Raw genomic sequence first — 12343 nt, 5'->3', positions numbered from 1 at the left:
CCTCACATGTGCAGTTCATGGTAGGGTTCACGCTCCTATGAGAATCTAATGCCACCGCTGATCTGACAGGAGGAGGAGCTCAGGAGGTAAGAAAATTAATTGTTGTTTTATGGCAGTAAATTTACAGTAATTTGTTAGCAGCAATAGGAAACGAGTCACCTCTACACTGTAGTTGGCTGACGGTCAACCACTGATGCGTCTGTATCAGGTGATTGAATCTTACGTGAATCAGTGACATTTGACCCTTTCATCAAAACCCTACTAAGAGGCTTTATCGCATTGATCATAAAGGCTTCTGGTAAAATAAAATAGCCACTACAATAACCCCTGCAGCTCTCAAATTCCCAAACCCATTCAGAAAAACTTGATAGCCACCTGGAGGCTCAACTGACATTTGATCTTCTAGAGCTTATCAAAGAGGATCTTTAAAAATAACTATTTTTTATCTTATTACCAACGTAATACAGGCAAAGATATGAGAAAATGCAGACAAGCACAAAGAAAAAACATCAACACAAATCGCTCATAATCTTCATTCTAAAAATACACACACTGCTTTAAAAGTTGATATATCATGAATATCTTTCCATGCCAATGGTATTTCTCTGCAACACCAGTTCTCCAAGTGTGATCTGGAGACCCTGGGGGTCCCAGGACATTTTCAGGTAGTTCATGAGCTCAAAACTATTCTTATTTTAATTCTAATGCATTATTTGCCTTTTCAGTCTCCTCTCACACTGTAGTTTTTTTAGAGGATATAATATATATTACAACAGTTTGAATGCAAAAGCAGATATGAAAATCCAGCTGCCTTCTATTAAGTTTGACATTAAATAGCACAAATGTAAGACAATGCCACTCTTCTCACTATTTTTTTTTTTTTTTTTGGTCTTGGAATATATACTTTTTTTTTTTTTTTTCTGCGGTACGCGGGCCTCTCACTGTTGTGGCCTCTCCCGTTGCGGAGCACAGGCTCCGGACGCGCAGGCTCAGCGGCCATGGCTCACGGGCCCAGCCGCTCCGCGGCATGTGGGATCTTCCCGGACCGGGGCACGAACCCGTGTCCCCTGTCGGCAGGCGGACTCTCAACCACTGCGCCACCAGGAAAGCCCTATATACTTATTTTTCATAAAATATGTATTCATGTTACCATATAACAGAGTCTATTATTTTTAAATGAGATAATAAATTATTTCTTAAATTTCCGTTTTAACTTCAAAAGTTTTGATAGATGTAGCACACATAAACAAAACTTCTTTGGAGCCCTCAATAATTTTCAACAGTGTAAAGGGGTCCTGAGACTACAAAGTTTGAGAACCTCTGATATACAATATTAGTTTTTAATATCTGATTTAGCCCATTGCAGTGTATCATAGTTCATTTAACCAGTAAGTAATGCTAAGAATAAGATCCTTAAAGTTAAATTTGTGTACACTCAATTATTTCTTTCGGATAATTTTCAGGGATGGTTTTTGAAATGTATACTTAACTTACTGTACAAAAATGGACTAACAGCAAGAATGCAGTCCACCCCGTCAGCCAATCAACTCTTTCCATTCTTTCTGTTTTCTTCATCAACCAAGGGGAATGTGGGCATTTAAGATCCTACCAGCTTAAGACTTTAGTACTAGGTCTAAAATGGTCTAGTACCATTTCCAAAGGAAAAGTACAATGGGCTCCAACTTAATAACTCTGGAAACTTTTAAAAAAGCAAATTCCCAGGGTTGTGGGAAAGAACTGGGTGCCATTCTCAGTCGCCTTTATCTACAAGCTAACTGTTGGTCACACATGCTTGGGCAGGCGTCTCCTGCCATCTGTCCAGGTGTCCATCCGTCCTCTCCCCTGGTCTGCGACCTTCTGGACCAGCACCCACGGCGCCCCTGCCCTCTTCTAGCGCTGAGCACAAAGCCGGGCGCCCACGAAGGGTTCGGCATATAAGTGCACTGCGGGACGAAGGCTCTACTCTTGGAGACCCTTATTCAGTAGGTCTGAGGCAGACCCCGGAAGCCTGCGTTTTTAATAAATCCTGTCTCCGACGTCAGTGACGGGATTCAGGTATGAGCTGCACTGGGTACCAGCGGGGTGCATCAGTCAGTCCGGCATCCCCATAACGGGGCCGAAACCAGCTCCTAGGGTGGCTGTGAGAAGACGAGGAGCTCCTGCACATCACGTCCCAGCTCCGGGACCAGGGCAGGGTGAGCCCGGAGAAGGGGCCGGGCGGCAAGGCGCCGAAGACGGGGACGGTGAAGAGGAAGGGGGACAGCGCGCGTGGGTCGGGTGGGCGCGGCCGCGGTCGCGGTCGGGGCGGGGCCGGGTAGGGGGTGGGACCCTGGGCGCGCTGGGCCCGCGGGGAGCGTGGCCTGGGCGGGGCCGGGTCGCGAGCGGACAGGAGCGCCGGGGGGAGTGAGAGACGCCTCCTGGCGGGAGCTGGCGGCGGCGGCGGGAGCCGAGGGGGGCGGAGGGAAGCGGGGGGCGGGGGCGAGACGGCGACGGGCTGGTCTCTCCCTGTGTTACGGCCGAGGCTCGCGGGCGCTGCGCGGAGGACTGAGTGGAGGCGCGGCCTGCCTCCCTTCATAGAGTGGCGCGCCCGCTCGGCCGACCCGCGGGGAACGAGAGCCAGGCTGCTTCGCGGCGCCGCGGCGCACGGTGAGCGGGCGGGGGTGGCTCGTGCCGCTCTGGGACTGGAGGCCGCGACCGGGCGGGAGGAGCGGGAGGACCGGGCCCGCGCGGCCTGGGCGGCCTCCGCGGCTACGAGGCGGGGCGGGCGTGGGGCGTGGCTCCTCCGTCGGCGGCCGGGGCCGCTGTCAGCGCCTCCCGCTCGGCTGCTGCGCTTTGTTCCCAAGGCCCAGGAGGGAGCCGCTCCCCTAGTAGGAGCTCGGTTACCTGCCTCTGCGTGCCTCGTTCACCTGGACGCCTGTTCTGGGGAGGTTCGGGGAGCGGGACGCAGACGGCCATGAGGTGGGGGAAAATATCCCATTTTCAGTTGCTGTGGGGAGAAAACTAGCTCTGGAAGAATCCGTTTTCCGATGCCTTCTTTGGCCTCCACGAATACGTGCCGGTGGCTCCGGAGTCACCGGACTTGGGCGTGAGGTTCAGTAAAGCGGGCGGTGGGTCCTGACGGTCCCAGGAGGGTACCCCCGGCCTTGGCCCCTGGGGCTTTCTCCTACAGAACCGAGCCACACGGGCACAGAGCCCGGTACTCTTCACCTTCTTCTTGCCTTTGCTTTATTGTTCTTGCTAACACTTAGAATACAGGTTTACAGCAATCATAAAGGCCCATAAACGCACCTTTTATCCGTCTTACATCACTAGTCGTTTATTTAATTGATTCTGTTTGGGGTGTGTGTTTTAAACCCCAAGAAGTTTTATCTTCTCATTTTTAAAAGTTTAATGACTGTTGGTTGTTCAGCCACTGTCAGAATTTGTGCTGGTCTTTCTTTCCTTTTTCTTTTTGGACTGTAATATTTTCTTCAATATCTTTGAAGAATCACTGGTACCTAAGGTAGAGAATTAAAAGAATATCTTCACATTTTGGTAAGTTAGAGTTCTTAATGCAGTTAATAATTTACTATTCCCTTTGTTATTCGCTAAATTATTTAAGGAGCAACTGTCCACTCCTTCCGCTGAGCTGCTTCATTTTGGCTAATTATGTTAAGAGACAAAATGAGATAGTAACAAGTAGACACTAGAATAATTTGCATTTTTAAAATTTGTCTTAATTCTAAGAATTAAAATATTGATAAATGTTTTTTAAATTATAATACAATATTAATAGGTTTTTTTGTTTTGCAAAGCAGTGCAGCATTGAAACTACTTATTTGCTTCATATATTGATACTTTCAGGTTACTGATGGTATGTATACACACACACACACACACACACACACACACATATGCACTTTAATTTTCACAGTCACCATTTCTGGGTACTCTGAGGAATTTCAGAATTCTATATCTCTGAAGATGGCTAACAAGATATTACTGTATATTGTAGCTTTTTTTTGAGTGTTTAAGTAATCTTTCACTGAGAATAATCTTTAAACAGTCACTCAAAAGTCTTTTAACACAATGAGCCTTGGTTTATTTATTTGATTTTCATTTTTGTATTTGTTTTTACCCTAGCATTTGCCTTTGAATTAAAGTTTTTGTTGTTTTTTTTTTCTTTTTGTTTGTTTGTTTAGCTTCCTGGGAGTTGGTGATTGTCTTTGAAGAAACATGAAGTCACGCTCTGTTGTTATGCTTACTGTAGCCATCCTGGTGTTCCTGACATGGGTCCCCATGTCACTGAGTTGTAACAAAGCACTCTGTGCTAGTGATGTGAGCAAATGCCTCATTCAGGTAGGACTAAGAGTACTTTTTTACTATTAAAATATACTGTAGAGCAGACACAGAGCACATATATACAGATAGAGAGTGTAAGGTCTGAGGTAATGAACCATGACACTGGTCTGGGGTTTTGCCCCCATACTTCTCTTGCATACAAGCAATGTCAGACTCAAGGAGTTCAGTACGGAAAATGATATCCAGCTTTGTAAACGTGCTGTTACAAGGTGATGAGTAGCCTATTCAGATGAATTAAAGGGTTCCCTTGTATAATCTAGTTTACATAGCAAAAAGACTCACTATATTTAGAAAAAAAATTTAGCTAGTCAAATCATAGACAAACTGTTCCCTAAATATAATACACTAATTGTCTGTTCTAAGTAACAAGTTACCCCAAACAGCAACTTAATGCAGTAAACATTTATTATTTATGCAGTTGCTGAGGGTTGGGAACCTAGGAGCAGCTGAGCTGGGGTATTCAGGGTCAGGGTTTCTCAAGGTTGCAGATGTTGGAGAATGTGCTTCCAAGATGATTGACAGTGATCTCTCTCTCAGCCATCAAGGCAGGCCTTTCTGAAGAGAAAAGTGAGGTTAAGTAATGGCTTAGTTCACAGAGCTATTAAGTGGCTGTGGAAGGTGGCCTGTGTTTGAACCTGAAGCCTGTGGCCTTTCCATACACATACTGGTTATTACTGTTCTTAAAGTTGCATTAATTAGTGGTGAACTTCATGTCTTACACAGCTGTTCTCCCTTTTCTCATCCTGTTAGACCGTCAGCAGTCTTGGGTCTGTATTTATTAGCCTCTCTTCCAGCTGTTGGCTAAGAAATTCAGTAACCACACATATTAGAATTCTGTATAAAGTACGACTCAGCTACCTCTTAGCTGTGATCCTGACATGAGAGCATTTGTAGGTACTAGAAGTGGTAATGATTTTTATAGATGAGAGGCATTATGTGCTGATTTGTGACATTTTGGTCCTCATTAATAGTTAAAATTTTGGGAAGCCTGGCCTTTATGTGAGTGTGGTGGTCACCATCTCATACTCTGTACCCTCACTTTGCATTTTAACCAAAACATTTAACTAGAGAGGTTGGTTGGTTAGGGTTAGGGTTTTCACTATGGATGTTTTTAAGCATAAATAGAAGAGGGAAGAGTATAATGAACAGCAGTAATAATCAGCAGTTACAGCCATCATTCACTCGGGGCTACCCTTGCTTCATCTCTGTTCCCCTGCACTGTTCACCCTATAGCTCTGTTTAGTGTCAGTCAGACCCCTGATATTATTTTATCATAAATGTATTGTCTATCGCTGAAGATAAGAACTCTTGAAAACATAGCTATTAGCACTTTAAAAATTAACAATAATTCTTTAATATCACGTAGTTTTATACCTGGAAGTTTTTTTTAATTTAATTTTTTTTTGGCTGCATTGGGTCTTCATTGCTGCCTGCAGTCTTTCTCTAGTTGTGGCAGACGGGGGCTAGTCTTCGTTGCGGTGCGCAGGCTCCTCGTGGTGGCCTCTCTTGTTGCGGAGCTCGGGCTCTAGGCGCGCGGGCTCAGTAGTTGTGGCGCACGGGCTTAGTTGCTCCGCGGCCTGTGGGGTCTTCCCGGACCAGGGCTCAAACCCATGTCCCCTGCACTGGCAGGCGGATTCCTAACCACTGCGCCACCAGGGAAGTCCCTACATGGAAGTTTTGATATGGCACGTCTGCTTAGGCTTGTGCTGGCTGAAAATTTGGTAGTTTTCTCATGAAGTCCAGCTTTGTGCTGTGGTCAGAGGTGAATCTGTGCCACTTCCCACGTTGTTTCAATGTATCTTCATTATTCATTATTGGAAATAAAGTCTCATAACAATTGCTATATTCATGTTTAGGTAGAAATTTACTTAAATCTCAAATTATTTTTTGACTCTCCAAGTCTGTAATTTCCATTATTCAAATAATAAAAAATTGGATTTTATTTGAAAGACCTTGCTTGGTAAGGCAGTATTTAAAGAAGAAAGCGTTTGGTTGCTATTGATAAAAACTCTCAAAAGTTTTTGTTTGTTTTGCTTTTCAGTTTAAAATTCTGTAATACTTACAAAATGCTTCAAAAAGTAGAGTAAAAATTACGTGTAAAAACTGGAAAGTCAGGTGAAGCTTCACCTGCTTGTTAAATGGTGATTTTAGTAAACTCATTGGAAAGAAGGTAGGACTCTTTTTTTTTTTTTTTTAAACCACTAATTCACTGATGCAAACATTTCTGATTCCTGTTCCTTCAAAACTAGGAATCATCAAATCTTTTTCTGGTAGTAGAGACAGTGCTTCTGGTGCATAGTGGCAGGGTGCTTGGGGTTAAAATGATAGAGGCCTTGAGTATTGAGGGTTTTCTTGTTCATTTATTCCTAAGCACTTATGACATTGTGCTAAGCACTTACTGGACATTGCAGTGAAATGTGATTGGTTCTACCATTTACCTGGTTTTATGGACTCCGCTGATTATTTCACATCCTGCCCTTTACTCTCCTTGCATTCCCTCACTGTGGCTGTGTGACAAACCACCCCAAAGGTCAGTGGCTGGAAGCAACAACAACATTTATTTTGAGCAGGATGAATTTGCATCCTGTGTGCTGCTTGGTAGGATAGTTCATCTGCACCACACAGCATTATTAGCTGGGGCGGCCTGAAGGCTGGCAGCTGAAATTACCTGAGGCAGCGCTGTCCACTAGAACTTTCTATGATGATAGAAATGGTCTACATCAGCCCTGTCAGGTACAGTAGAAACTAGTCACGTGGTTGTTAAGCACTTGAAATATGACTAGTGTGGCTGAAAAGCAGATTTTTAAATTTAATCATTTTAATTAATTTAAATTTAAACAGCTGCATGTGGCTAGTGACTGCTGTATTGGATATCACAAAGCTGGGCTAGGAAGATTCTTCGTTCTCTCTCTCTCTCACCCCCCTGGCCCCCTTTCTGTCTCCCCTCCTTTCCTCCCTCCCTGTCAGTAGTCTCTTTGTATGACTTCTCCAGCATGCTGGCTTAAGACTAGCCAGATTCCTTATATGTTGGCTCAGGGCTTCCAAGACCATGTGTCTCACGAAACACAGCAGGGGAAGCTGTATTGCCTTTTATGGCCACACCATTGAGGTTATGTTGTTACTTCCATCATGGTGGTAGGCCCACCGGGATTTAAGAGGAGGGTACATAGGCCCCGCCTCCGGGATTTAAGAGGAGGGTACACAGGCCCCGCCTCTGATGGAGGAGCATGAGTGTAACACTAAGGAGAGCTTAGTGGATGGGGTGAATGACGTGGCCATGTTTGGAAAATACAATCTGTCACATCTTCACTGTGACTTGACCGGCTGGGTGATCTCAGAGTTTCCTTCTAATTCTACATATTTCTAGAGAAAGCAACCAACTATTATTATGTGTTAAATATATATTTTTTTAATCAGAGTATCTCTATATGCCTATTCTGGACATTTAATATGAATGGAATCATACAATATGTTGTCTTTTATGCCTGTCTTCTTTTATTGAGCATAATGCTTTCACAATTCATCTATATTACAGTATGTATCAGTACTTTGTTGTTTTATGGTCAAATAATATTGTACTGTATGGATATGCCACATTTAATTTATCCATTCATCAGTTGATGAATGTTTAGATTGTTTCCACCTTTTGGCTATGCAAGTAATGGAGCTGTGGATATTTGTGTATAAGTTTTTATGTGGGTATCTGTTTTCATTTCTTTTGGGTATATACCTAGGAGTAGAGTTGCTGGGTCATATTTTCTATGTTTAACATTTTGAGGAACCACTAAAGTATTTTCCAAAGTGGCTGTATACATTTCCACCACTGTGTATGCAGGTTCCAATTTTTCTGCATCCTCACCAGCACTTGTTATAGGCATCTTAGTGGGTGTGAAGTGGTTTTGATTTGCATTTCTCTAACGACTAATGATATTGAGCATCTTTTCATGTGCTTATTGGCATTCATATATCTTCCTTGGAGAAGTGTCTATTCAGAACCAATGCCCATTTTTTAATTGGCTTATTGTCCTTTTATTGTTAGGTTATAAGAGTTATTTATATATTCTGGGTACAAGTCCATTATCAGATATATGACTTGCAAATAATTTCTCCCATTTTGTGGGTTGTCTTTTCACTTTCTTGATGGTATTATTTGCAACACAAAAGTTTTAAATTTTCATGCAGTCTTTTTTATTTATTTATTGTTGCTTTTGCATTTGGTGTTGTAACTAAGAAACCATTGCCTAACTCAGGGTTATAAATATACTTGTCTATTTTCTTCTAAGAATTTTGTAGTTTTAGCTCTTATATTTAGGTCTGCAATTTATTTTGAGTTGATTTTTGTATATGGTGTTAGGTAGGGGTCCAAATTTATTCTTTTGTGTATGGATATCTAGTTGTCTCAGCATCATTTGTTGAAAATATTATTTTTTTCTCTGTTGAATTATCTTGACACTCTTGTTGAGAATTATTTGACCATAAATGTAAGAGTTTATTTTTGGACTCTCAGTTGTATTCCATTGATTTATATATCTATCTTTTTGCCAGTACCACACTGTCTTGATTACTGTAGCTTTGTGGTATGTTTTAACAATCACAAAGTATGAATTTTCTAATTTTGTTGTTTTTCAAGATTTGTTTTTAATACTTTGGGCCCTTGCATTACCATATAAATTTTAGGGTCAGCTTGTTGATTTCTGTAATAAAGCCAGCTAGGATTTTTATATATAAATATATTTGACTTTATTAATTGGAGTAGTTTTTGGTTTACAGCAAAATTGAGCAGAAAGTGCAGAAGGATCCCATATACTCCTTTCCCCTACACATACCCACTGTTTCCCCTACTATTAACATCTTGCATTAGTTTGTACATTTGTTACAATTGATGGACCAATATTGACATACTATTATTAACTAAGGTCCACATTACATTACATTAGGGTTCATGCTTTGTGTTCGACAGTTCTATGGATTTGACAAATGTATAATGTCATATATCTGCCATTACAGTGTGACACAGAATTGTTTTGTTGCCCTAAAAATCCCCTGTGCTTCCACATGGCCTCTGCATCCCCCACCGCATTTTACTGTCTATATAATTCTGCTGTTTCAATATGTTATACAGTTGGAGTTATACAGTATGTAGCCCTTCCAGGCTGGCTTCTTTCATTTAGCAGTATGCATTTATGGTTCCTGCATGTTTTTCTGTGGCTTGATAGCTTATTTATTTATATTCCATTTTATGGGTGTATCACAGTTTGTTTTCTGTTCACTCATTGAGGGACATCTTGATTACTTCCAAGTTTTGCAATTAAGAATAAAGCTGCTACAAACATCCATGTGCAGGTTTTTGTGTGGACATAAAATTTCAACTCATTTGAGTAAATACCAAGGAGCACAATAGCTGGATCATATGCTGAGAGTATGTTTACTTTTGTAAGAAACTGCCAGACTGTCTTCTAAAGTGGCTATACGGTTTTGCATTCCCACCAGCAGTGAGTGAGAGTTCCTGTTGCTCCACATCCGCACCAGCATTTGCTGCTGTCAGTGTTTTGAATATTAGCTGTTCTAATTGGTGTATATTGGTATCTCGTTGTTTTAATTTGCAATTTCCTAATGACATGTTGAGCTTTCTTTATATGCTTTATTTGCCATCTGTATATCCTCTTTGGTGAGGTGTCTTTATGTCTTTTGCCCATTTTTAAATTGAGTTGTTCATTTTCTTCCTGTTGAGTTTTAAGAGTTCTTTGTATCTTTTGGATTAACAGTCCTTTATCGGATGTGTCTCTTGCAAATATTTTCTCCCTGTCTGTGGCTTGTCTTCTTGTTTTCTTTTTCTTAAGATTTTTTTTTGATGTGGACCATTTTTAAAGTCTTTATTGAATTTGTTACAGTATTGCTTCTGTATTTTTATGTTAATGTTTTTTTGGCTGCAAGGCACGTGGGATCTTAGCTCCCCAACCAGGGATCAAACTTCACACCCCCTGCACTGGAAGGCGAAGTCTTAACCACTGGACCTCCCAGCAAGTCCCCTGGCTTGTCTTCTTAATCTCTTGACAGTGTCTTTTGCAGAGCAGAAGTTTTAAATTTTAAAAGTCCAAATTACCCATTTTTTCCTTTCATGGATTGTGCCTTTGGTATTGGCAGCTATGATTTTGATTGGGTTTACGTTGACTCTGTAGATCAATTTGGGAATTATTGCCATGTTAACAGTATTAAGTCTTCTGATTCATGAGCAAGGAGTGTCTTTCCTTTTGTTTAAATTTTTCTTTCAACAGTATTTTGTAGTTTTCAGCGTACAGGTCTTATACTTCTTTTGTTAGGTTTATTCATAGGTATTTTATTCTTTTTGATGTTGTTGTAAATGGAACTGTTTTCTTAATTTCATTTTCAGGTTGTTCGTTGCTTGTATGTAGTGTCGTAAATCTTAAATCTGTTTTCACCTTATTCTGCTTTTTGGGAGAGTTCCTTGACTTTACCTTTGAACCCTTTCTATTGAATTTTTAAATTTTAGCAATAACTTTAAAATTTTACTTATTTTCTGCTTGTTAATTTTTCTTTTAACACTTTTCCTTGTATTTGAATGCACTGTTTTCTCAGATATCCTGAGAATACTTACTGGAAGTTTTATTGATGGAGATGGAGGTGTGTCTCCACCCCTCACCTCCCCATTCTGTTATGTGGATTTCTCTTTCTTCCAAGATTATTTTTTTCTTTCAATTTATATCTCTTTCATGCAGGAGGCTTTCCTCAAATGTATAGTGTTCCTTAGTTGTCCATTATAGTTAGGAATGAAGCATAAAAGCTTGATTGGGGGCCTCCCTGGTGACGCAGTGGTTGAGAATCCGCCTGCCAATGCAGGGGACACGGGTTCGTGCCCCGGTCCGGGAAGATCCCACATGCCGCGGAGCGGCTGGGCCCGTGAGCCATGGCTGCTGAGCTTGCGTGTCCAGAGCCTGTGCTCCGCAATGGGAGAGGCCACAACAGTGAGAGGCCCGCGTACTGCAAAAAAAAAAAAGCCTGATTGGGAGACTGTGTTTGTGGGGAGGGCTGACATACACAGACTGGAGGGTATCGCCTGAGGGACAGGGAAGCCCTCGATGCTGGAGTGTGTTTTCTGCTCTGAGGCTGATCATTTTCCTGCAGAGAAGTTTTTGGTTGGTTTGTTTTGAATGGCTGGTGTTCTTGCTGTGGTCTGGGTGGTGGTTGGTTGGTAGATGCTTGGTTCTTGTCTTTGTGCCCTAGTGTTGGGGGTTGCCTCTGTGGTCTGATAGAAACTTGAACTTTAGTGCCCTCTTTTATTCCTGTTCTCTTCAGTTGAGGAATAGATTGGCTATTGGCGTTTCATGTGCCAAGAACTGTAAGCTGGTGTCCTTAGGCCTCTTTAGTGCTTCTCTTAAAGGGGATCCCCAGAATTATATTCAAATTTGCAAATGTACTGTTTTCTAGGAGAAAAGTCCATAGCTTTCAGGAGGTTCTCAAAGTGGTTGATTGCCCTGAAAAGGTGAAGAATTGCTGGGGCTTTGTTTGCCATCACACTACTAAGTTATTAAAATTCCACTTTCACATTCAACAAAGTACAAGGCACGTTGACATTTTAGATGGCAATGATAGCTTTTCTCCTTAAACTTAGAGAAAAACATGCACAGAAATGAAGGTGAGAGATAAGAACTTTAAGAAAGTCCATGCTATAGAAGTGTAAAGAAACTTCCCTCCTAAGAGGGAGTTTAGCTTTTCTTTTAGTTATTTGGTTTGAACAACATCTGTAGTGTTGAAATGCTGTACTGTGAGGATAAGTTAGAACATTTGTTTATGTTGAGCCCTCCACAACTCATGAAGTAACTAAATATAAAACATTTTCCCTGGAAGCTCAGGCTTGTGTAAATGTTTTTTACCAGCACAGTCATTCCTGCCTCTCCTACAAGTTGCTACGCAGAAGGGTGGTCCCTACGTAAATATTTATTTTGTGCTTCTGACAGGAAGGAAATGTAATTTTAACATCAGG

At 41.7% G+C, this 12343-nt stretch overlaps 1 protein-coding gene across 11 annotated transcripts in view; it reads left to right on the top strand.

The window, feature by feature from the left end:
- The first annotated feature begins 2472 nt into the window (after positions 1-2472).
- TWSG1 (twisted gastrulation BMP signaling modulator 1) overlaps positions 2473-12343 on the top strand; it is a 58891-nt gene continuing 49020 nt past the window's right edge. For 7 of the 11 annotated variants that reach the window (XR_012325309.1, XR_012325308.1, XR_012325307.1 and 4 more), the window contains exons 1-2: positions 2474-2646; positions 4182-4338. Coding sequence is in view for 3 of the 11 variants with exons in the window: in XM_073790529.1 (XP_073646630.1) it covers positions 4216-4338 (123 nt within the window). In the remaining 8 variants the exon portion in view is untranslated. Of the gene's footprint in view, positions 2647-4181; positions 4339-12343 lie in introns of those variants that run through there. The other 4 variants (XR_012325313.1, XM_073790531.1, XM_073790530.1 and 1 more) reach the window with 2 other exon arrangements.

This window comes from Tursiops truncatus, chromosome 13 (genome assembly GCF_011762595.2).
Source record: "Tursiops truncatus isolate mTurTru1 chromosome 13, mTurTru1.mat.Y, whole genome shotgun sequence".
NCBI lineage: Eukaryota > Metazoa > Chordata > Mammalia > Artiodactyla > Delphinidae > Tursiops > Tursiops truncatus.
The sequence above is the reverse complement of the archived record's forward strand: the minus strand, read 5'-3'. Positions and strand labels throughout refer to the sequence as shown.